This window comes from Trichomycterus rosablanca, chromosome 3 (assembly GCF_030014385.1).
Source record: "Trichomycterus rosablanca isolate fTriRos1 chromosome 3, fTriRos1.hap1, whole genome shotgun sequence".
Lineage (NCBI taxonomy): Eukaryota > Metazoa > Chordata > Actinopteri > Siluriformes > Trichomycteridae > Trichomycterus > Trichomycterus rosablanca.
In genome coordinates this window covers 27171923-27195439 of record NC_085990.1, presented here as the reverse complement: position 1 = coordinate 27195439, position 23517 = coordinate 27171923, and the positions used below count along the sequence as shown (strand labels likewise).

Genomic DNA, 23517 nt, shown 5'->3' with positions numbered 1-23517 from the left:
TACTGTATATTATATTAAAATAGATATTTAAGGATATATATATATCGTTATTAATAACATATATAATAATAATAATTCATTATAATTCAATAATAATCATATATATAAATGATTACAGGCTATAATATATAGTTATAATTATTATTATTATATATGTTTTTAATAATGAGATAGATAGATAGATAGATAGATAGATAGATAGATAGATAGATAGATAGATAGATAGATAGATAGATAGATAGATAGATTGCTAAATAATGTGTATAAGCTCTGATATATACATTACCTTTCAAAAAAATGTTAATTGTTTATTTTAGTTACTATTAACACAATGTGTTTTTGTACAATGTGTATACAATGTGTATAGGTATAACAAAAAATAATAAATGTCTGTGTATTAAAATACATACCTTTCATATTTTATTTATACTTATATAGTTCTAGTTTCATGTCATATCTAACCATTATTAGGCCAATTTATTGCGTTAAACAATTCAAATTATAAAAGGAATACACACATACATGGGATTTTGTCTGGTAAAAATAATAATTTACTCAGAATTTTTAACTAAAGCAAAAGTTTGAACAACTTTTATTATTATTATTTTACATGGGAAATAGGGACTAAGCCAATGTCCATGAGTCGATTCTGCAATTCTCCTCTTCTAGTCTATGGGAATTTGGAGTCGACTCGATGTCATGAATTGATTCGTACACAAATGTACAGAAAGTGATCCTATTGCTGACTCCACAATTTATTTTAAAAATGTTGAGGTGGAATTATTACGTTTATCCTTCAGACTCGGAGATCGTACAGCAGAACCTGGTTGACAAAACAAACGTTTTTAAAAGTACTATGTGAAATCGAGTCCGGAGTGACTTGAAAGCCTGAGCGATATTGGAGCTGTGTTTCAAATCGCTTCTGGCTTCCTAACTCCTACACACTTTAAAGTGCAAAATGAGTGCTCAGCATTTATTATAAACACATATAACACATTTCTGGTCTTTAACATCTTTAACATATTTCTGGCATATTTTTCTACCTGGATTTACGAATGCTAGCGTGTGAATATCGCTCGCTTTTAGGTAGGTTGGATTCATGAAACGTTAAAGAAATAACTAGTGCACTTGGTAGTGAGTATGATGCTGATTTGAGCGTGTATGTTGGTGTTCCAGCCACCAGAGGGACTAGTGCTTGACGTGCGTTGACTATGGTAGTCGAATCACTGCCTGATTTAAATATATAAGATTTAATAAAATTATAATCAGTTAGTGAAAAACACACGATCATTATATTAATACCAACTATTCTAGTGTAAACGTTTTTTTCTTGTATAAATTGAATATAATCACTGCTTGTGGTTTATTGTTCGTGCACACGGTCTCCTGTGTGAACAGGACCCTAAATAGAGAGCGCGTTTCAAATTTTCAAAACAATGCTGACCGAGTGTCAGTGTAGCTCCAGTTTGTGTTTGATTTAAACTGTTGTTGCGATATTTTAGGTGATATTTGCACAAACTTTGACTTAATAGCTGTTATACATAATTAGGTAGTTCCAGCTATCCGTGTTGAGTGTAAGTGTGTGTAAATCACTGGGGAGTTTATATAGTAAAGGTTATTGTCGAGTTTTAGCAGTGCTGTAGGTTATTAGGTGATCAGGCTGTTCATGCTGCTGGTCCGGCTGTATTTAGATTAAATTACAGAGATTTATTAAGTAAATGCGTAATAAACAACAATATCTAATAAAGAGACTGCAGTAATGGAAGCAGAAGAGAAATCATTTACATCCATCATGGTTGATGTACCCAAACCTCCCTCTATAGAAGACTTCATCGTGTTAAAACCCATCAGCAGAGGAGCGTTTGGAAAAGTGTTTCTGTTCAGAAAGAAAAACAACAATAAGCTCTATGCCATAAAGGTAAACTTTAATTATTTTTAAATATAACGTTGTGGCAAAAGTATGAGGCCACTACTAAAACTGCTCATATTTTATATTTTTCACAATTGTATTTTTTCATTGCAAATCATATCAGTAGAGTCATTTAAAAATACATTGAATTGTTGAGTGAATTTAAATTTGAAAACTTGAATTTCAGAATTTTTTACATTTTGCATAACCATAGGCAAGCTTCTGCAGCTTTAAGTTGTCTGGTCATGTGCTTATATGGAAAGAATCAGACTCAAATCAATCTGACCTTTTGTACCAAGGAATAGACGTGGTCACTTTTACTGGTGTGCTTTCTAGCTCTTCAGTGGTGCCTAATACCAAATCTTTGTATTTTTCTAAGAATCTCCTTTTTTATGCATTGTTCTGCAGATTTTTTATTTCTTGTGAAGAAAACATTGGATCAAATGTGAGAAAAATGCAAAAAAAAATTGGTAGTTGTTTTCCCACTGTACAGTAGACCCTTGACTTTTAATTTGAATTTAATTTGTTCTGAAGGGCTGTTCTTAAGTCAAAATGTTTCTTAGTTAAACCTATTTTTCCCATAAGAAATAATGTAAATAGAATTAATCCGTAATACATTTGTTCGTACGGTAAGTTGAAAAAGATCGTTCGTAACCCAAATTGTTCGTATGGAAAACCGTTCGTAACTCAAGGGTCTACCATTTTGTAAATTGCAATAGAAACAAGAATTTGTGATTTGTTAATTCTCTTCAAACTTTATTTAACTGCACAAAAATAACTTGCAAGACATTAGAAGTTGAGAGTGAAACGTTTATAAAATATTCAAATTACATTGTTTTTAAACATTCCACAACATGCAGACATATTGGTAACAGGTGGGGGGGTTTCGTGATTGGGTGTAAAAGGAGAATCCACCAAAGGTTCAGTCTTAGCAAGCAAAGGAGAGATTTTTGAGATTTGTTTTTTGTCAATCAGTCAACACTTTTAAATCTAACTCATTTTTGCCTTTCCACGCAGTTTTATGTAATGTATTTTTTTCATCATGACACACCAGTTGGTTTACATATTTCTTCGAGGTGCAGCTGAGAAAATAAGCAACGGCTGTGACAATGTGAGGTATTTAAATGTAAACATCTAGCAATCCTGCTTCTACAGGGAGGAACTAAACAAATATTTTTGTATCTTTGTTTTTGGTATTTGATCCATTTGCAATGTAGATTTACCCACACAATAAACTTTTTTTATTTTGTAGTTATAAATATGAAATATTGCATCAGGCAAATTGGAACAATTGCCAGATAAAAAGGTGAAAACCTTTGGAGAAAGAAGGGTTGCATGTCGTAGGAACACCACAAAAACACTGAAGTATGGAGGTGGTGGCATCATGATATGGGGATGCTGCTCTGAGAACAATTTTGGTGCAGCACAGCTTATCATTCATGGACTGACTCTCAAAAAATTTTCTGTTTGAATCCCTGATGCCAAGTCACAACTGCCTTGATGAAGCAAAGCATCCACACACCATCACAACCACCACCAACACCGTGTTTGACTGTTGAAATAATTATTTTTTATTTTAAAATGGGGTGAGTGTTATGTCAAAGGTAACAGGACCCATGTTTTCTTATCCAAGTTCTACTTTTGACTCATTAGTTCACAGTACATTATCCCAAAAAGCTTGCCCATAGAAAAGGATTTTCACAAGCCTTCATTTTGTCTACCAGGTGGTGAAGAAAGCTGACATGGTGGACAAGAACATGAGCGATCAGATGCGTGCAGAGAGGGATGCACTGGCCCTCAGCAAAAGCCCCTTCATTGTTCACCTTTATTACTCTCTGCAAACGGCCACAAAGGTTTATCTGGTATGTAGAAACACACAGAATAACTGTAATCAGAGGTCTGTGTGTGTGTGTGTTTAGCTCAGTATTGTCTGTGTTTCTTTAGGTGATGGAGTATTTAATTGGTGGTGATGTAAAGTCACTGCTCCACGTCTATGGTTACTTTGATGAGGACATGTCACTAAAATACATTTCAGAAGTGGCTATAGCTCTGGATTACCTCCACCGCCATGGAATTATCCACAGGTATGTACTCCAAGTAATCCAAACCTATCTAGCAATACCATGTCAATAAAAATAAAGTAAACATGAGCGTCATTTTAAAAGTTAATAACAGTCCACCACCTAATACACTCTCACTTTTAAAACGGTTGGGCCAGTAGTTAAAATGTAAGTAATTTTAAAATAAAAGCAGTAACATGTGAAGAGTCTTTATTTAATTGCAAACAGCAAACAAAGTAATCATTATTGATTTTCTAAACACATGCCACTTACTAAGTAAAAAGTTGGGAGGGGGCAATGTAAGACTGTGTGGTTTGTGAAATGAGTTGATGCTTGAGTGTATACAATATGCAACATTGACATTGTTTCGATTACTAGTCTCTACTAGTGCTTAAGTGACACAGTTGACTAATGAGCTATTCCAACATTGCCATTCTGTTCAAATAGCATTTATAAGGCTGGGCAGTGATGTTGGGTGACAAAATCTGTCCTGCAATTGACGTTTAATTTTTCCCATGGTTTTGAGTGGGTTGATCTGCACATCGATTTGTGCGCTGGGGCACCATCATGCTGGAACAAAGGTTTTTTTTTTTTCTTTAAATAGTTGCCACAATATCTTTCATACACCTGTTAGCTATACATCATAAACAAAAAGTATTGGGACACCCCTTCTAATTATCGCACTTGTTTTATTGAGCCACATTAATTGCTAACAGGTGTAATAAATTAGTGATATAAAGGAAATTTTATGCTTTCAACTTTGCAGCAACAGCTTTTAGGAAAGGGCTTTTCCTGTGCCAACATGACTGTGCCCCTGTGCACAAAGTAAGCTCTGCCTCATTGAACAGCTTTGAAATGAACTGGAACATCAATTGAGGCTTTCTTGACCAACATTAGTGCCCAACCACACAAATGCTTTTTTGACTAAATGGGCACAAATTTCCACAGACATAGTTTAAAGTCATGTGATGGATATTCCGCTAGCACACCAGCGCCGAGATTCTGAACTCATCGGTTTGAAACTCAGCGTTGCCACCGGTCGGCTGGGCGCCATCTAACAGGCATAATTGGCAGTGCCTGCAGGGAGGGATGTGTGGCGGGGTCTGTGAGGGAATATGTGGGCGGGGTCTTCAAACGCTGTGTAAGGACCCTGATTGGCGGATAGAGGCGCCTCTGCAGAGTGCATGGGTGAAAAAGGGTTCCGTTAAGGGCTGCGTGCGGGTCGGAGGTGGCATGAGCAGCAATATACCCTTCTCAAATGCAAAAAATCGGGGATCTCACAGCAGCGGAAGACAAATTGACTACACTAAATTGGGAGAAAAATGGAAGAAAAGCGGGAGAAAAACGCATAAAAAATATAATTAAAAGAGTGCCTGTTGTTATAGCTGAATAGATCACATAGTGGTCACGCCCATGGTCAGGCATCTAAATTCTTTTGTCTGTATAGCATGTGTGGCTGAAACTATTAATATCAATAGTTAGAAGAAGTGTCTAAATAATTGATCATGTAGCGCATCACAGGGTTTTTCAAACTTTTTTGTCCATGATTTTTGCCATAACAAAGGCAACACAAACAATGCATAAAAACAAAACATAATTAATAAAAAAAATGGTTGCAATCTGGTCCCACTGTGGTTTACAAGATGTAACATAAAGCATCCACACAAGGTGTTTGTACGAGTTCATTCTGTGTTTATCTGCCTTTTAAAATTCATTTATTTCATTATTATTATTTTCTCTGTGACCCATTTGGTGGGTCACGACAATCATATAGTAGTGCGTGACTCACCATACACCATATGATAACGCTGCCCTCTGTAAGACCCTGTGGGCGGTCGGCGACTGGCACATGATGGTCTGCGGCTCTCCTCGATCGCAGATGTCCCCACTACACTGAAACTGCCCTTAGCTTTAAAACTAGTGCATTAACCATCTGTGTTTGCACTGATTCAATCTGTGTTTGCACTGATCCACAGTAATCAGAAACATGGTTTGTTTTTACAGGGATCTAAAACCAGACAACATGCTTGTCAGCAATGAAGGCCATATTAAGCTGACTGATTTTGGCCTCTCCAAAGTGAAACTCGACAGAGGTATGATAACGTTTCTAATATTTTGCCTATGACCACTGTAAATCTTGAATGTTTGGCTAACAGAACTGTGCATTTCTGTCGTCTTTAGAATTGAATCTTATGGATATTCTGACCACTCCATCTTTGGCCAAACCGAACAAAGATTATTTCCGAACACCCGGTCAAGTCCTGTCCTTGATAAGTTCCCTCGGCCTTGTGAGTAGTTTTTAGCATTCATACCGATGACTGTTTGATCGTAACGTTGCTGGACACATCAAATAATCAGTCTTTTTTTACTCACTTCTGAAGAATACTCCGGTAGTAGATGGCAAGCGTCACAGCAGCGCATCAGCCGCGTCCAGTCCTGTGGCTTGTGGAAAACTCGAAAAAGAACAGAGAAATAATTCCTGTTGTTCACCATGGCTGGTGAGAAGAAGGGAGCTCATGCATTCTCCTATCTGCCCCTCCAGAGCCCTCGGTATATATATATACAGTATATCCCACTATACACTTTACTGTATTAACCTAAATATACGTTTGTTTGTTTGTTTGTTTTTGCTTTACTAATAATAATGCTAGCTAATAAATTAGCAGTAATATATGATTAAATGTAAGAATTTGCTGATTGTAAAATATGCCTGTATGTCCTTTCAGCTGCCAACAGTGTGTTCAGTCCCAGTGTGCTGGCTAGAAGCCTGACACCCAGGCTGATGAAATCCAGGAAGAGGTTTGAAACTTTAAGTGTTGGCAGTGCTCAATCTTTGCTGCCATCAACTGACTCCGAGAGCTGCATCAGCCCCATGTGGGAGGATGAACCGGTAAGCAGACTTGCTCTTATTTTTGTCTCAAGGACTGTAGTGTGAAATGTTAGGTTTCAGACATGACTGGCTAGAATTGAGGTGGCCGGGGTGTCTTGTCCAGGGACCTACCGTCACCAGGGCACCGGTGGTAAAACATTATAAATAAATGAATGAATGGATGTTTCTGTGGTACCTTACTGTTTTACTATTGCAAATAAGGTGGGAGAAAATTATGAGCATAATACAGCAGAACTGTTAAATATATATATATATATATATATATATATATATATATATATATATATATATATATATATATATATACCTGTATATGTATATGTACAGTGTATCACAAAAGTGAGTACACCCCTCACATTTCTGCAAATATTTTATTATATCTTTTCATGGGACAACACTATAGAAATAAAACTTGGATATAACTTAGAGTAGTCAGTGTACAACTTGTATAGCAGTGTAGATTTACTGTCTTCTGAAAATAACTCAACACACAGCCATTAATGTCTAAATAGCTGGCAACATAAGTGAGTACACCCCACAGTGAACATGTCCAAATTGTGCCCAAAGTGTCAATATTTTGTGTGACCACCATTATTATCCAGCACTGCCTTAACCCTCCTGGGCATGGAATTCACCAGAGCTGCACAGGTTGCTACTGGAATCCTCTTCCACTCCTCCATGATGACATCACGGAGCTGGTGGATGTTAGACACCTTGAACTCCTCCACCTTCCACTTGAGGATGCGCCACAGGTGCTCAATTGGGTTTAGTCCATCACCTTTACCTTCAGCTTCCTCAGCAAGGCAGTTGTCATGGAGGTTGTGTTTGGGGTCGTTATCCTGTTAAAAAACTGCCATGAGGCCCAGTTTTCGAAGGGAGGGGATCATGCTCTGTTTCAGAATGTCACAGTACATGTTGGAATTCATGTTTCCCTCAATGAACTGCAGCTCCCCAGTGCCAGCAACACTCATGCAGCCCAAGACCATGATGCTACCACCACCATGCTTGACTGTAGGCAAGATACAGTTGTCTTGGTACTTCTCACCAGGGCGCCGCCACACATGCTGGACACCATCTGAGCCAAACAAGTTTATCTTGGTCTCGTCAGACCACAGGGCATTCCAGTAATCCATGTTCTTGGACTGCTTGTCTTCAGCAAACTGTTTGTGGGCTTTCTTGTGCGTCAGCTTCCTTCTGGGATGACGACCATGCAGACCGAGTCGATGCAGTGTGCGGCGTATGGTCTGAGCACTGACAGGCTGACCTCCCACGTCTTCAACCTCTGCAGCAATGCTGGCAGCACTCATGTGTCTATTTTTTAAAGCCAACCTCTGGATATGACGCCGAACACGTGGACTCAACTTCTTTGGTCGACCCTGGCGAAGCCTGTTCCGAGTGGAACCTGTCCTGGAAAACCGCTGTATGACCTTGGCCACCATGCTGTAGCTCAGTTTCAGGGTGTTAGCAATCTTCTTATAGCCCAGGCCATCTTTGTGGAGAGCAACAATTCTATTTCTCACATCCTCAGAGAGTTCTTTGCCATGAGGTGCCATGTTGAATATCCAGTGGCCAGTATGAGAGAATTGTACCCAAAACACCAAATTTAACAGCCCTGCTCCCCATTTACACCTGGGACCTTGACACATGACACCAGGGAGGGACAACGACACATTTGGGCACAATTTGGACATGTTCACTGTGGGGTGTACTCACTTATGTTGCCAGCTATTTAGACATTAATGGCTGTGTGTTGAGTTATTTTCAGAAGACAGTAAATCTACACTGCTATACAAGCTGTACACTGACTACTCTAAGTTATATCCAAGTTTCATGTCTATAGTGTTGTCCCATGAAAAGATATAATGAAATATTTCCAGAAATGTGAGGGGTGTACTCACTTTTGTGATACACTGTATATACAACCCCTGGCAAAAATTATGGAATCACCAGTCTCTGAGGATGTTCCTTCAGTTGTTTAATTTTGTAGAAAAAAAGCAGATCACAGACATGACAAAAAACTAAAGGCATTTCAAATGGCAACTTTCTGGCTTTAAGAAACACTAAAAGAAATCAAGAAAAATAATTGTGGTAGCCGGTAACAGTTAGATTTTTAGAACAAGCACAGGGAATAAATTATGGAATCACTCAATTCTGAGGAAAAAATTATGGAATCATGACAAACAAAATAACACTCCAACACATCACTAGTACTTTGTTGCACCACCTCTGGCTTTTATAACTGCTTGCAGTCTCTGAGGCATTGACTTAATGAGTGACAAACAGTACTCTTCATCAATCTGGCTCCAGCTTTCTCTGATTGCTGTTGCCAGATCAGCTTTGCAGGTTGGAGCCTTGTCATGGACCATTTTCTTTAACTTCCACCACAGATTTTCAATTGGATTGAGATCCGGACTGTTTGCAGGCCATGACATTGACCATATGTGTCTTTCTTCAAGGAATGTTTTCACAGATTTTGCTCTATGGCAAGATGCATTATCATCTTGAAAAATGATTTCATCATCCCCAAACATCCTTTCGATAGATGGGATAAGAAAAGTGTCCAAAATGTCAATGTAAACCTGTGCATTTATTGAAGATGTAATGACAGCCATCTCCCCAGTGCCTTTACCTGACATGCAGCCCCATATCATCAATGACTGTGGAAATTTGCATGTTTTCTTCAGACAGTCGTCTGCATAAATCTCATTGGAACGGCACCAAACAAAAGTTCCAGCATCATCACCTTGCCCAATGCAGATTCGAGATTCATCACTGAATATGACTTTCATCCAGTCATCCACAGTCCACGATTGCCTTTCCTTAGCCCATTGTAACCTTGTTTTTTTCTGTTTAGGTGTTAGTGATGGCTTTCTTTTAGCTTTTCTGTATGTAAATCCCATGTCCTTTAGGCGGTTTCTTACAGTTCGGTCACAGACGTTGACTCCAGTTTCCTGCCATTTGTTCCTCATTTGTTTTGTTGTACATTTTCTGTTTTCAAGGCATATTGCTTTAAGTTTTCTGTCTTGACGCTTTGATGTCTTCCTTGGTCTACCAGTATGCTTGCCTTTAACCACCTTCCCATGTTGTTTGTACTTGGTCCAGGTTTTAGACACAGCTGACTGTGAACAACCAACATCTTGTGCAACACTGCGTGATGATTTACCCTCTTTAAGGAGTTTGATAATCCTCTCCTTTGTTTCAATTGACATCTCTGGTGTTGGAGCCATGATTCATGTCAGTCCACTTGTTGCAACAGCTCTCCAAGGTGTGATCACTCCTTTTTACCTGCATACTAACGAGCAGCTTTAATCTGATGCAGGTGTTAGTGTTTGTAATGAAAATTTGCAGGGTGATTCCATAATTTTTTCCTCAGAATTGAGTGATTCCATAATTTATTCCCTGTGCTTGTTCTAAAAATCTAACTGTTACTGGCTACCACAATTATTTTTCTTGATTTCTTTTAGTGTTTCTTAAAGCCAGAAAGTTGCCATTTGAAATGCCTTTAGTTTTTTGTCATATGTGATCTGCTTTTTTTCTACAAAATTAAACAACTGAAGGAACATCCTCAGAGACTGGTGATTCCATAATTTTTGCCAGGGGTTGTATATGTAATTTCTTTGCCAATAGAACTGAAGAAACCACTGAAAACCACAGGGCTGTGCTGGCTTGTTGACAGTTCTTATTGGCCCCAGGACTATTTTAATTTACCACCATCGTTATTGACATCATTATTGAGTCCCTGTTAAATGGCTAGCATTGTATGATACTATGGTTGTGTGGGGAGATGCGATCTGCGGCTGTTGTTCATCTTGTTACCACTAGAACTGAAATTCCACTCCACATTTTTTTTTCATACAGCCATGATTTCATAAAAGTATAACACTAGTTGTGCTTACTGATCAGGGAACTGGCTGGTTGTGGTACCAGTTACTTTTTCACTAGGTTGAAAATCATGAATGCCAAGTTTTTTTAAAAACCAAAATGTGGGACATCAGCCTTGCGATTGTGTACAACCGTTGTTGCAGCCAAAGAGGCAAATGTACATGCAGACATTTAAGGTTTACAGTTATTTAAACTATACTCAGCATGCTGTGCCAACATGAGCATCCTACTTATTAGAAATTCATCAAATATTCAGGTTTCCTGGGCTTCAAAGCAATCATTAAACAGCTCATTTGGAAAATGTACAAGATAATTTATCAGGTTATTAAGTGCCATCAAGACGATTCCTCCTGACTCCTGGCTACCATTTGAATGGCGTTTTGCCAGAATATTGTGTATTGTCTTCAGTCTTCTAAATGGCTCTTTTATTATTCCTCTAATTGTATCCATCCATCTTCTTGCTGGCTGTCATCTTCCTCTTTTACGTTCAACTCTTTCGTCTCATCCAAATTAATTCAAGTTACCATTATGCAAAATGCTTAAAAAAAATGCTAGCAATTTTTAAACAAAAATTTTTATTTACATTCTGTATGTGGTTTAAGACAACTAGGGGTTTTTAAGTTTTATAAGAGGATTTTTTATTAAAAATATATATATATATATTAAGGTAATTATTTAACAGGATAACCTTTAATTTAGCTAGAAGATGTCAGTTGGTGCAGCGTTATATATGCATTATATTTTTATAATATTTTCACTTATTTAAAACTACTGAGTTTTTTTTTTCCTTTTTCCTAAATCTGTATAATTTGTACACATAATTAATTTTTAAATAATTTTGAAGTCTAGATGATATGGCATAAGGTTGTTGAAACAATGCCATGGCAAATATGTGCTTTAATCAAAGCTAAATGCAGTCCAACTAAAGTATTACAGTGTACTTTTTTAGCTAGCCAGTGTATGTTCATGATTGACCACCTGAAATTCTTGAATATGAAAAAGCCAAAATGTCTAAAATGCTATTTTTTCAGCTGCATTGAACATGTGTTCACACTACAGCATTATTCTAGAAAGACTATATATATCCTGTTTTTATTTAGTTTATTAAGTAGTTTTCTAGTTAAGGTTTTCTTGAGATCCTCAACTTGTCCTGGAAATTCATATTCATTCAAATCAGAGCTACACAGCTACAGTATATGGCCAAAAATATGTGGATATTCCTCCTAATTGCTAATGTGTAAAATAAGTTATATGTTTCGTTCCAATGATTTAGTGAAGGCCCATTCTTTTTTTTATTATTTTGCTTATGACTTTGAAGGGGGACCACCAACTTTTGTCCATATAATGTATGTTGCTCGAACCAAATCCCGACATCCACAGTTTTTGTACTGTAGCTTCAAGTTACTTTCAAGTTAGAAATCTTGCTCCGACAAATATTCCTTCTAATAATGTTTTGGGGACAGTAGCACTGTCGCCTCACAGCAAGAAGGTCCTGGGTTTAATTCCCAGGTGGAGTGGTCTGGGTTCTTTTCTGTGTGGAGTTTGCATGTTTTCCCAGTGTCTGTGTGGGTTTCCTCCAGGAGCTCAGGTTCCCTCTCACAGTCCACAGACATTTACATTTTCAGCATTTGGCAGACGCTTTTATCCAAAGCGACTTACACAATGAGCAATTGAGGGTTAAGGGCCTTGCTCAGGGACCCAACAGTGGCAACTTGGTGGTGGCGGGGCTTGAACCGGCAACCTTCTGTTTACTAGTCCAGGACCTTAACCACTGAGCTATCACTGGCCTATGCACAGACGTACAAGTGAGGTGAATTGGAGATACAAAATTGTCCATGACTGTTTGACATTAAACTTGTGTGACGAGTAAATACCGTTTCTGTCGTGAATGTAACCAAAGTGTAAAACATACCATTAAAATCCTATTATAAAATGGATAGTTCCGGTCCTAAAATCTGATTGGCTGAGCAGCGTTCGAAGCCGTTGTAAAATCCCCGATAAACGCACACCTAGGACCACCTCACATCATTCCATATTAATACGCCACTGAAGAGAGAAAGTTAATGTTATTTTCGCCCTCACGTTGCCTAGCAACACTGTTAATCGGATTACCTTGCGTCGCGGAAGAATGCTTTATTGTAAGTTTATACACAACAAATACATTTATGATTAAACATTGTTGTATTTATTATATTTTATGTTGACCGCCGTTTTATAAAAGCAATAAGCCACTCGAGACCGTACGTTACTGTTACGATTTTAGCACGGGGAAAGAAGTTTTAGGCACTCCGCTTCGCGTCGTGCCAAAAACGTCATCCCCGTGCTAAAACACAGTAATGCACGGCCTCTCGTGGCTTATTGCTTTAATAAAAACACACTGCTAAGGTATAAAATAACTTATATGCTTGTATATAACTTAGGTGGCAGTTGTAGCCAAGTGGTTAAGGTACTGAACTAGTAATGAAAAGGTTGCTGGTTCAAGCCCCACCACTGCCAGGTTGTCACTGTTGGGCCCTTGAGCCCAATTGCTTAGACTGTATACTGTTACAGTACTGTAAGTCGCTTTGGAGAAAAAGCATCTGCTAAATGCTGAAAATGTTAGTGCTTTGTCCCATTCTTTTTCATCATTTTGCCTATGACTTTAAAAGGTTTGAACCAAACCCTGACATCCACAGTTTTTGTATTGTAGCTTCAAGTTACTTGCTTAGACAAATATTCCTTCTAATAATGTTTTGATGCACAAACACTTTTTTTTTTTTTTTTTTTGCAGTTGCAGGAATCGGAAGGAAATGAGAACATCCCACCACAAAACAGAAAAGAGAAAGTTGTGAAAAAGCCTTCTGACCAAGCAGACTGTAGAAACATAAAGCCAAATATTTCAGGTGGAAAAAGACTCCCTTTCAGCAGTGCCGAGCTTTGTGCCCTGCAAAACAGTCAGACTCCTCGCAAACAGGCATTTGAGAACAGTCCTACAACACAAGAAAAGACCCAGTCCCCGGATAAAGGATTCGCTCTGAACTCCTCTGTAAAACGAGTCTTCACGGAGGTGGACAGAAGCCCAGAGCAAGATGAGATCCAGGCCAAGAAGAACACTTCTGAATACAGGCGCTGTTTTCCCATTCCAGAAAACCACACCAGAGCTCATACTGGTTTAACTGGGATTTTCTCCACTGTCAGTTTAGAAAGTGACAGTGTGATCCCAAACCGGTCCAGCCCTGCAAAAGTGGCCAAAAATCTTCTGTGTGAGCTGGAAGAACCAGGTGAGAATGGAGTCACTGGTGCCAGCTCCAGCTTCACTCTGTCTCCTAAAGATGAAGGTGACCCGAGGAGGAACTTAAGTCTGGATTCAGACACCTCAGGACATGATATTTCTGCTGTTATAAAAACACCTCCTGCACCTGAAGCCAAGGATTGTCAGAAAGAAGTGCTGGCATCATCGTTTGAAGACGACAATATAGTAGGAGAAGCTCCTGCCCTTGCAGCCTTGCCGAAACACCTTGAAGATCACCGGAGCAGAAAATCTGACTGTTCACTGATCGATTCCAGCAGTCTCCTTAAATCACCTTCGTTTCTTAAACCCAAGAACGTGGTAGCCTTCAGAAGCTACTGTAGCTCCATCAACAGATCCAACATGTCCAACGGCTCGCGGCTCAGCCTGGCTTCCATGGACGCCATGGACATGTCGGGGGCTTCCTCCTACCACAACCTGCCCGCTGCTGTCACTCCTGTGCAAATGAAGAGACCAAGCTTCAGTAGTTCACTATATCAGGTAGAGCACCAACATTTATCCCATATGTTTATTTTTAATTAAATTCTGATGCTAATCAGTTTGATACTTGTGGAGGTAGATATGAAGGATCTGAGTCCTGTAACGCAAAGGGCTTCAGACTGTGAACATATCCTTTATGTTTGATTAACAATTACCAGTACTTTTTTCAGGTGGTACCCACAGGCATTAGATTTATTTTATCACCCATGAAAAGTGCAGTAAAGAGTTGTAAAGACAATCATTTTAAATGTATTTTTGTGTTCTACCACATTAGTCTCCTCAGCCTATGGCCACGTCTCACACGCCTTATCGCACACCTAAGAGTGTACGTAGAGGTCCAGAACCCTTGGAAGGAGCCCCCATCCTCGGCACCCCTGACTACCTGGCTCCAGAACTTTTACTGGGAAAAAATCACGGTAAGATGAACAACAAAATACCAACCATATTTCATAGCAAACCCTGACTCTGCTCTCAATTTTTTTTAATGTCTGTGTAGATGCCGATCGGTTTTATTAGTGTTATTTGTTCAAATTTAGCATTTTAATAAAGGGGGTCTCAAAAACACCTTTATAAATAGATGTTTTCTAATATCCTCACCGTGTTGTGAAGTGTTAGTTTTAGTGAGGGTGAAGTTTAAGAAAAGTTGGATAGTTATTTCTAGCACAAAAGCCATTTTTGTGGGAATAAAGAATCTGATGTCATAATTCTTACGCTTATTCCAGACTCGGCATTTAGCAGATGCTCTTATCCAGAGTGACTTACAAAAGTGCTTTCACAGTAGACATTTCCCTACTCTAGTCTATCTGTTGATGCATGCTCAATAATCCAGGTACACAAATCCACAAAGTTGAATCAGTTCATCTGGACACGAGTTTGTTGTAGAGATACGTTTCGCCACTCAATCCAACTAAACAGCCACTGGCGAAACGGATGGCCCAACATAGAAGATTGACCTCTTCTGGCCAGGACTCCGCGATTTACACCCATCTGCAAGCCAGCGGCCACTCATTTAATGATGAAGATGTGCAGATCCTTGACAAGGAGGAGCGCTGGTTTGAACGTGGAGTCAAAGAGGCCATCTGTGTGAAGAGGGAACGACCGTCCCTGAACCGGGGAGGGGGCCTGAGAGTACAACTCTCACCATCTTACAACGCCGTAATAGGAGCTATACCCCAATCATGTGTGAAAGGCACACATTACCATTGTAATTAATGGTCATTGTGATTTGCATATGGACCTGATCACCGGTTTCATTGTTATGCAATGGACAGTGATCGGTCGTTATGCAAATGGACTGCATATAAGGTTGGGGTATCCACCACCAGCTCAGACTGAAGAAGTCACTTGAGTGGCGAAACGTATCTCTACAACAAACTTGTGTCCAGATGAACTGATTCAACTTTGTGGACTAAACCCCTTTTTTAAGTAAGATGCTATATATGCTATATTTAAATATGTTGTAGATATTCTATAGATTCTACATTTAAATAAGTTATAGATATTCTATAGAAGCTATATTTAAATAAGCTACTATGGACTTCTTTTGTGGAAGCTCATTGGTAGCACAAACGACCCAGTAGCCCTAACGATATAACAGATATAGCAGCTATGATGTTTTTTTTCCCTATTTGCTTCCAATCTAGTCTGCAACTCCCTCCCCTCAGAATCATACTGCTTGCACCAGTCCCCACGCTAGCTGAGGATGACATGCATAGTCGTCAGCCGCAACCCCTCACTGTCGTGATGTTGAGCTGGTGTCTTATGAAAAATAAAATTAGACCATTTTAATTGAAGGAAAATGCATTGGTAAATTATTAAAATGAAACTTTGTATAATACATTTTTACTGCACTGTATAGTGTTCGTGGGTGCTTTATCTTCTAAAGGGTAAACAAATGTAGTTAGTAAAGAATTGGAGTGCCTTTAATACAACAAAAAGTATTGTGTTGGGTTTTTATTCTAAATCTTTATGTAATCTGTCTGAACAGTTGATCACATTTTATGAAATCATTTGGCATGGAATCAATTCTCTTTAACAGTGATTTTGTTCAAATCAAATAATTTTATTTAAAAATACTACATTATAAATGTATCAAAATAGGCACCCAGGGGCACAGCGGGATATTTTGCTAGCACACCAGTGCCGAGATTCTGAACTCCTTGGTTAAAAACTCGGCGTTGCCACCGGTCGGCTGGGCGCCATATAGTGGGCATAATTGGCGGTGCCTGCAGCAGACACGTCTCTGCTAGGGCAGGATGACCGGACTATGTGGGTGGGGTCTTCAAAACGCTGTGTAAGGACCCTGATTGTCAGATAGAGAGGCTCCTGTGCAGAATGCATAGGTATAAAAGGGTTCCGCTAACGGCTGTGCGCGGGTTGGAGGAGGCGTGAGCAGCAATATACCCACAGCAGCAAAGACAAATTGAGTAAGCTAAATTGGGAGAAAATGCATGAATAAAATAGAAAATAAAACGCCTAGCTACATATTACATAACTTTGAACTCTAAATGTTTTTTTTTGTGTTTTTTTTTGTTCTGTAGTTATAGGATCAGGTTCATCTGGTGAGTATGTTAAATATTTGTGCAGATATTGCACTTACCATGCTAATGCATGAGCTATGGAATACTTCATCCAAAAGCACCATCAGTAATACCAGTAACGGCTGACTAATAAAGGCTAGTGTGAAGGCTAGTTTCCAGCTTGCCTCTATTGACTTGTACTTTATTAGGCACACACTTGCTGTTTGGTTGAAGTATCTTTTATGGTATTTGTTAAGGGGAAATGGCTCAACTAATTACAGTGTGGATGGGCAGCTGCTTTCTTAACTGACTCTGCTTGATCTGCCATTCTGACTGCTTTACTGATGCTCCTGGAACTTGGGGATTCTTTTAAATGAACTGCTAGAGCACATTGGTTTGCTGGATTTGGAACAGATGCTACCGTAATAAATGAACTAGCCATGGGGCTGGAGTGGTTTCTGCTCTATGGGTTTATAATTTCAGTTTAGTTGGTATGTCTGTTACAGTTATCCATGATCTGTGTGTGTGTGTGTGTGTGTGTGTGTGTGTGTGTGTGTGTGTGTGTGTGTGTGTGTACAGATAGATGGAATTCAACTTGTTGGTTAGTACAAGGCAACAAGATGCAGTTAGCGTCTATACATACTTACACACACACACACACACATACATACACATAAATATTAATATATATAGTATGTAGATGTAACAGTACATGAGCGTCAATATAAACATTTATGGGTCTTTATATGTACTTAGTTATATACATATAGGTCCTATGTATGCCTTGTTGGACATTCAGCATGTGCAGTTGACTACAAATTACTTTCACACAACAAGATGTAGTGCTTCGTCTAATCCCTGAATAGATGGCACGTACCCAAGCAGAGCCGAGATTCAAACTGGGGTGTTCGGAATCTCAGCTCTGGTGTGCTAGAGGAATATTCCGCTGCGCCACCTGGGCGCCTTAGGTCATTCTATTCTATGGTATTGCCACTGGGTGTAAAATAAGGACAGTTGTGGGATGTAATTAATTTTTGTGCATATGTGACTTCTGAACTGGGTGGTTCAGACTAAAACTGCATTGGCTCAGTTTAGATAATTATTAGATTAGACACAGTCACCACATGGCCAAAACAATATGGACATGCTTAACTATTATGTTCATGTAAATATGCTTCCAACTTTGCTCAACAGAGAGACAAAGTCTCTCTTTCATTTTTTCTTGTTCCAAAATGACTGTCCTCGTCCACAAAGACGTCATTTGACATGTTTGGTGAGGAGAAATGCCAGTAGCTTGCATCACTGCTAGCATAAATTGGAGTGTTGATTGCAAACCAGGCCATTTGTTGAATTTCACAAAAAATTTTTTACTGAATGGGCACAAATTCCCATAACACTTTAAAGAAGAGTGAGGGCTATTTTATCTTCAAAGTGGTGAATATCTCCATGGTAAAGTCCATGGTTTTTAAATACGATACATACTTCTGGCTTTATTGTGTTTAAAAGTAACCCAGACCCAAAGTAAAAATGTCAGGTTCCACATGTTTGTTTTTTGTTTGTTTTTGTCATTTTATCCCCAATTCTTCCAATTTAGCGTAGTCAATCTGCTGCTGCGGACCCCTAGTGGTGCCCAAGGAGGAGGTGACTTGACTGACACACTCTCTCCTGTGTGTGCACAGTCTACTGAGCCCTTCTTATATATTGGTGTATTTGCGGTGAGCCACGCCCTGACCTCTGCGCTCTTCCACCGCTTTGCAGGCACCCTGGGCAACCAGGATCCTTACACAGCCCACTCCTCTGTTAAATCCGGTTATTTCCCACCCTAGCAGACTGGAGGCCAATTTTGTCTGCTGCGGGCAGTAGCCAATTATGCCTGCTAGAGGGCTCCCAGTTGACCGTTAGCAGAGCCGAGACTCGAACCTGGGAGTTCGTTTGTTTTGCTGTTAACAGTACCATGAAAAAGATAGGGAACCATTAAATCTGAGCTGTTTTAACATGCAGTGTGGACATTGGCTTTATTTAGCACTAATCTTGTTTATTTTCTACTAAACAACCCTGACATTTCTTATTCACATTGTACCGTTTAGGGTAAAGTCCACATAAAAAAGGTTGCTGTTCTATAACTTCTATAAATTAATTTCAATAATTAATAATTTACCCCATATCTCTGTGGTAATGGGCTACCATATTTTACTGCTGCACCACCCGGGGGCCGCTGTATAAAGTGATTTATACTAATCTAATAATGTGTGCGCCTATAACCCCCACCCCAACAACCTGTTTAATTCCCCTGCTCTCACAGCTGTAGATTAGATCTGCAGTCACATTCTAACACAATGAGTATTTCAGAAGAAAAAAAACACGATGTTAAATAACAATTTTATTTTATTTTTGCTTTCTAGACTTTATGGTGGACTGGTGGGCGCTGGGTGTGTGCCTCTTCGAGTTCCTCACTGGAGTTCCTCCATTCAACGATGAGACTCCTCAGCTTGTCTTCCAGAACATTCTCAACAGAGGTTTCTTATTTTCTTATTAACAAATACCAAAACAATACATTTACAACACACACACACACATTTTTGCTCCTGAGCAAAATTTGTTAAGCTTGTGTAGACATTGTCATGCTATACTTATAGAGCAAGAATAAATAAGTGCTTTAGAATGACTCTTAAAGAGTTCCAAGATTTATATATTAAAATATTTATATATAAAATTATTGTGCTGTTTTATTACTGAAACAATCTGTTTCAGTAGTAGATTTTAAACATTTAGTTTGTTTGTTATTGCTGTTCTGTATGAAGTGTAATAATATATATTATTTAATGTACGCTGATGAGCCAAAACATTAGGATCACCTACCATGTGCATGGCAACACCTATTTCACTGGTGCATGGTGCAATGTACCTCACTTAAGCACCTGGGAGGAGTTCTTGACTACTTTATAAAGCACTCTCAGCACTAATTTCTTAAAAAAACAGGATAGCTCTACATATATTTCTATTCTAATTAGTTGAAATCAAAAGAAATAATAATTATTACAATTCTGAGTAAAAATGATTGCAGTTATCGTCATGAGGTGGCTTTCACATAATGTTTTGCACTTCGTTTAATGCAAGACTGGGTGCATATCAATGCTAACTGCTGATGCCTTTCATACAATATACAGAAAAACAGGTTTTTGACCCACTACAGTGGGGCCAAAAAGTATTGTCAGCCACTGATTGTGCAAGTTCTCCTACTTAGAAAGATGAGAGAGGTCTGTAATTTTCATCATAGGTGCACTTCAACTATGAGAGACAAAATGAGAAAAAAAAAATCCAGGAAATCACATTGTAGGATTTTTAAAGATTTTATTTGTAAATTATGGTGGAAAATAAGTATTTGGTCAATAACAAACAAGCAAGATTTCTGGCTCTCACAGACCTGTAGCTTCTTCTTTAAGAAGCTCTTCTGTCCTCCACTCGTTACCTGTATTAATGGCACCTGTTTGACCTCGTTATCTGTATAAAAGACACCTGTCCACAGCCTCAAACAGTCAGACTCCAAACTCAACCATGGCCAAGACCAAAGAGCTGTCGAAGGACACCAGGAAGAAAACTGTAGACCTGCACCAGGCTGGGAAGAGTGAATCGACAATAGGCAAGCAGGTTGGTGTGAATAAATCAACTGTGGAAGCAATTGTAAGAAAATGGAAGACATACAGGACCATTGATAATCTCCCTCGATCTGGGGCCCCACGCAAGATCTCATCCTGTGGGGTCAAAATGATCATATGAACGGTGAGCAAAAATCCCAGAACTGCACGGAGGGACCTGATGAATGACCTGCAGAGAGCTGGGACCAAAGTAACAAAGGCTACCATCAGTAACACACTACGCCGAGAGGGACTCAAATCCTGCAGTGCCAGGCGTGTCCCCCTGCTTAAGCCAGTACATGTCCAGGCCCGTCTGAAGTTTGCCAGAGAGCATGTGGATGATCCAGAAGAGGATTGGGAGAATATCATGTGGTCAGATAAAACCAAAATGGAACTTTTTGGTAAAAACTTAACTCGTCGTGTTTGGAGGAAGAAGAATGCTGAGTAAACACCATACCTACTGTGAAGCATGGGGGTGGAAACATCATGCTTTGGGGCTGTTTTTCTGCAAAGGGGACAGGACGACTGATCCGTGTTAAGGGAAGAATGAACGGGGCCATGTATCGTGAGATTTTAAGCCAAAACCTCCTTCCATCAGTGAGAGCATTGAAGATGGAACGTGGCTGGGTCTTCCAGCATGACAATGATCCCAAACACACCGCTCGGGCAACGAAGGAGTGGCTCCGTAAAAAGCATTTCAAGGTCCTGGAGTGGTCTAGCCAGTCTCCAGACCTCAACCCCATAGAAAATTTGTGGAGTCCGTGTTGCCCAGCGACAACCCCAAAACATCACTGCTCTAGAGGAGATCTGCATGGAGGAATGGGCCAAAATACCAGCTACAGTGTGTGCAAACCTGGTGAAGACTTACAGGAAACGTTTGACCTCTGTCATTGCCAACAAAGGTTATGTTACAAAGTATTGAGTTGAACTTTTGTTATTGACCAAATACTTATTTTCCACCATAATTTACAAATAAATTCTTTAAAAATCCTACAACGTGATTTCCTGGATTTTTTTTTCTCATTTTGTCTCTCATAGTTGAAGTGTACCTATGATGAAAATTACAGACCTCTCTCATCTTTCTAAGTAGGAGAACCTGCACAATCAGTGGCTGACTAAATACTTTTTGGCCCCACTGTATATAAACAATTTGTCTCATTGGTGGCGCTTTGAAAAGGTCATCAACAAACTCCAAGTGTGAAAATGGCAAATCTGTGCTGAGGTGATGAATAATCGTGAATTGTTTTCTTATCGAGATGATGGATTCTGATACTTCGATCCCATACATGTAAACAGATATTCCATGGCCCGATGAAGAGGAGGAATTATCCCCCAATGCGAGGAGTGCCATAGAGATTCTCCTCACCACAGACGTGACCAAACGTGCTGGCCTGAAAGGTGAGCGCTGCATAGATCAAACACTGTACAATGAACACCACTGCTGCACACGTACCACTCTTAGTGAGCTTTTGACTTTCAGCATCTGCATGTCCTGTCCTGTCCAGTGCTTTAATTACACTTTTGTGTTTGTCTATGCTTTCGGCAGAGCTCAAAAAGCATGCATTCTTCACTGGGTTGGACTGGGACAATCTCCAGAATCAGACCATGCCCTTCATCCCTGACCCTCACGACGAGACGGACACCTCATATTTCGAGGCCAGAAACACCGCTCAACAGTTGGCTTTGTCTGGGTTTAGCCTATAACACATAACACTTCCCAAATCAAATCTTGCACATAAGCACTCTCAAACCTTTAGCTGTTTGCTTACAATGGCACATGTGCTCCGTAATGGAGAGATTTCAACTCTAAAATATTATTATAATGCAGGAAGTTGTCTAGTTATAGATTTTTGGTGACCTAGTGTGAATGTAAATCTGGTTTTTATGTGATCGTGGGTTTGATGTGTGGAAGACTATAATATATTGTTGAAGACTAGAACATGCTAATGACATGAATCATGAATGCTGTTTTAACATTATTCTTCGCTGATACATAGTGGTTTCATAATGCTATTTTCAGTCTAAATAATTAAATAACATGCACTGCATATGCAAAAGAAATCACTAGATTTCAGTGTAAATGTGTCATGACATTCCAATAAAATTCCTCTTTTATTGTCATTTTGTGGTGTTTTTTCTTCTTCAAAGATAATAAAACATTATGACCACCTTTCTAATATTGTGTTGGTCCCCCTTTTGCTGCCAAAACAGCCCTGACCCGTCAAGGCATGGACTCCACTAGACCCCTGAAAGTGTGCTGTGGTATCTGGCACCAAGATGTTAGCAGCAGATCTTTTAACTCCTGTAAGTTGTGAGGTGGGGCCTCCATGGATCAGACTTGTTTCTCCAGCACATCCCACAGATGCTCGATTGGATTGAGATCTGGGGAATTTGGAGGCCAAGTCAACACCTCAAACTCGTTGTGCTCCTCAAACCATTCCTGAACCATTTTTGTCGCGATGAAGAGATTATCAGTGTTATTCACTTCACCTGTCAGTTGTCATAATGTTATGCCTAGTCAGTGTATGTTTACCAGTAAAGATTTCCAACAGTCTAAACACATTTAGACTGAACATTATAAAGCAATGGTTTACATGCATGCTAAACGTATGTGCACAATTCAAAACAAAATGTTTGCATACATTGATTTCACAGGATTTGGGAAAGTCAATGAGTCAACTTGTCAGTCAGTGGGTGATTCAGTGAGTCAGGGCATCAATTAGTTGGTAAGTCATGAGTGTAGAGTTTTACCTCATAGTATGAATAAAACAATGTTTTTAAAATTCAGATGCTTACATTTAAAAAAAAATTTGTTTAAGTAGGTCAAATGTTACATAAAAATGTGTTTGATTC

The 23517-nt window shown here is 39.2% G+C and overlaps 1 protein-coding gene across 1 annotated transcript; it reads left to right on the top strand.

The window, feature by feature from the left end:
* Positions 1-1711: 1711 nt before the first annotated feature.
* mastl (microtubule associated serine/threonine kinase-like) lies at positions 1712-22766 on the top strand. The gene is made up of 12 exons (XM_062992021.1): positions 1712-1918; positions 3634-3771; positions 3854-3993; positions 5974-6062; positions 6151-6257; positions 6351-6519; positions 6696-6859; positions 13512-14510; positions 14785-14926; positions 19432-19545; positions 21961-22062; positions 22211-22766. The coding sequence occupies exons 1-12, from the start codon at positions 1760-1762 to the stop codon at positions 22366-22368; spliced, it is 2481 nt and encodes an 826-aa protein (XP_062848091.1). The 5' UTR covers positions 1712-1759; the 3' UTR covers positions 22369-22766.
* Positions 22767-23517: the final 751 nt, after the last annotated feature.

Coding starts and splice junctions, on each gene's coding strand:
- mastl (XM_062992021.1), top strand. CDS start 1,760: ATGGAAGCAGAAGAGAAATCATTTACATCCATCATGGTTGATGTACCC. Junction 6,520..6,695: donor CTGCCCCTCCAGAGCCCTCG/GTATATATATAT, acceptor ATGTCCTTTCAG/CTGCCAACAGTGTGTTCAGT. Junction 14,927..19,431: donor TTTACTGGGAAAAAATCACG/GTAAGATGAACA, acceptor TTTGCTTTCTAG/ACTTTATGGTGGACTGGTGG.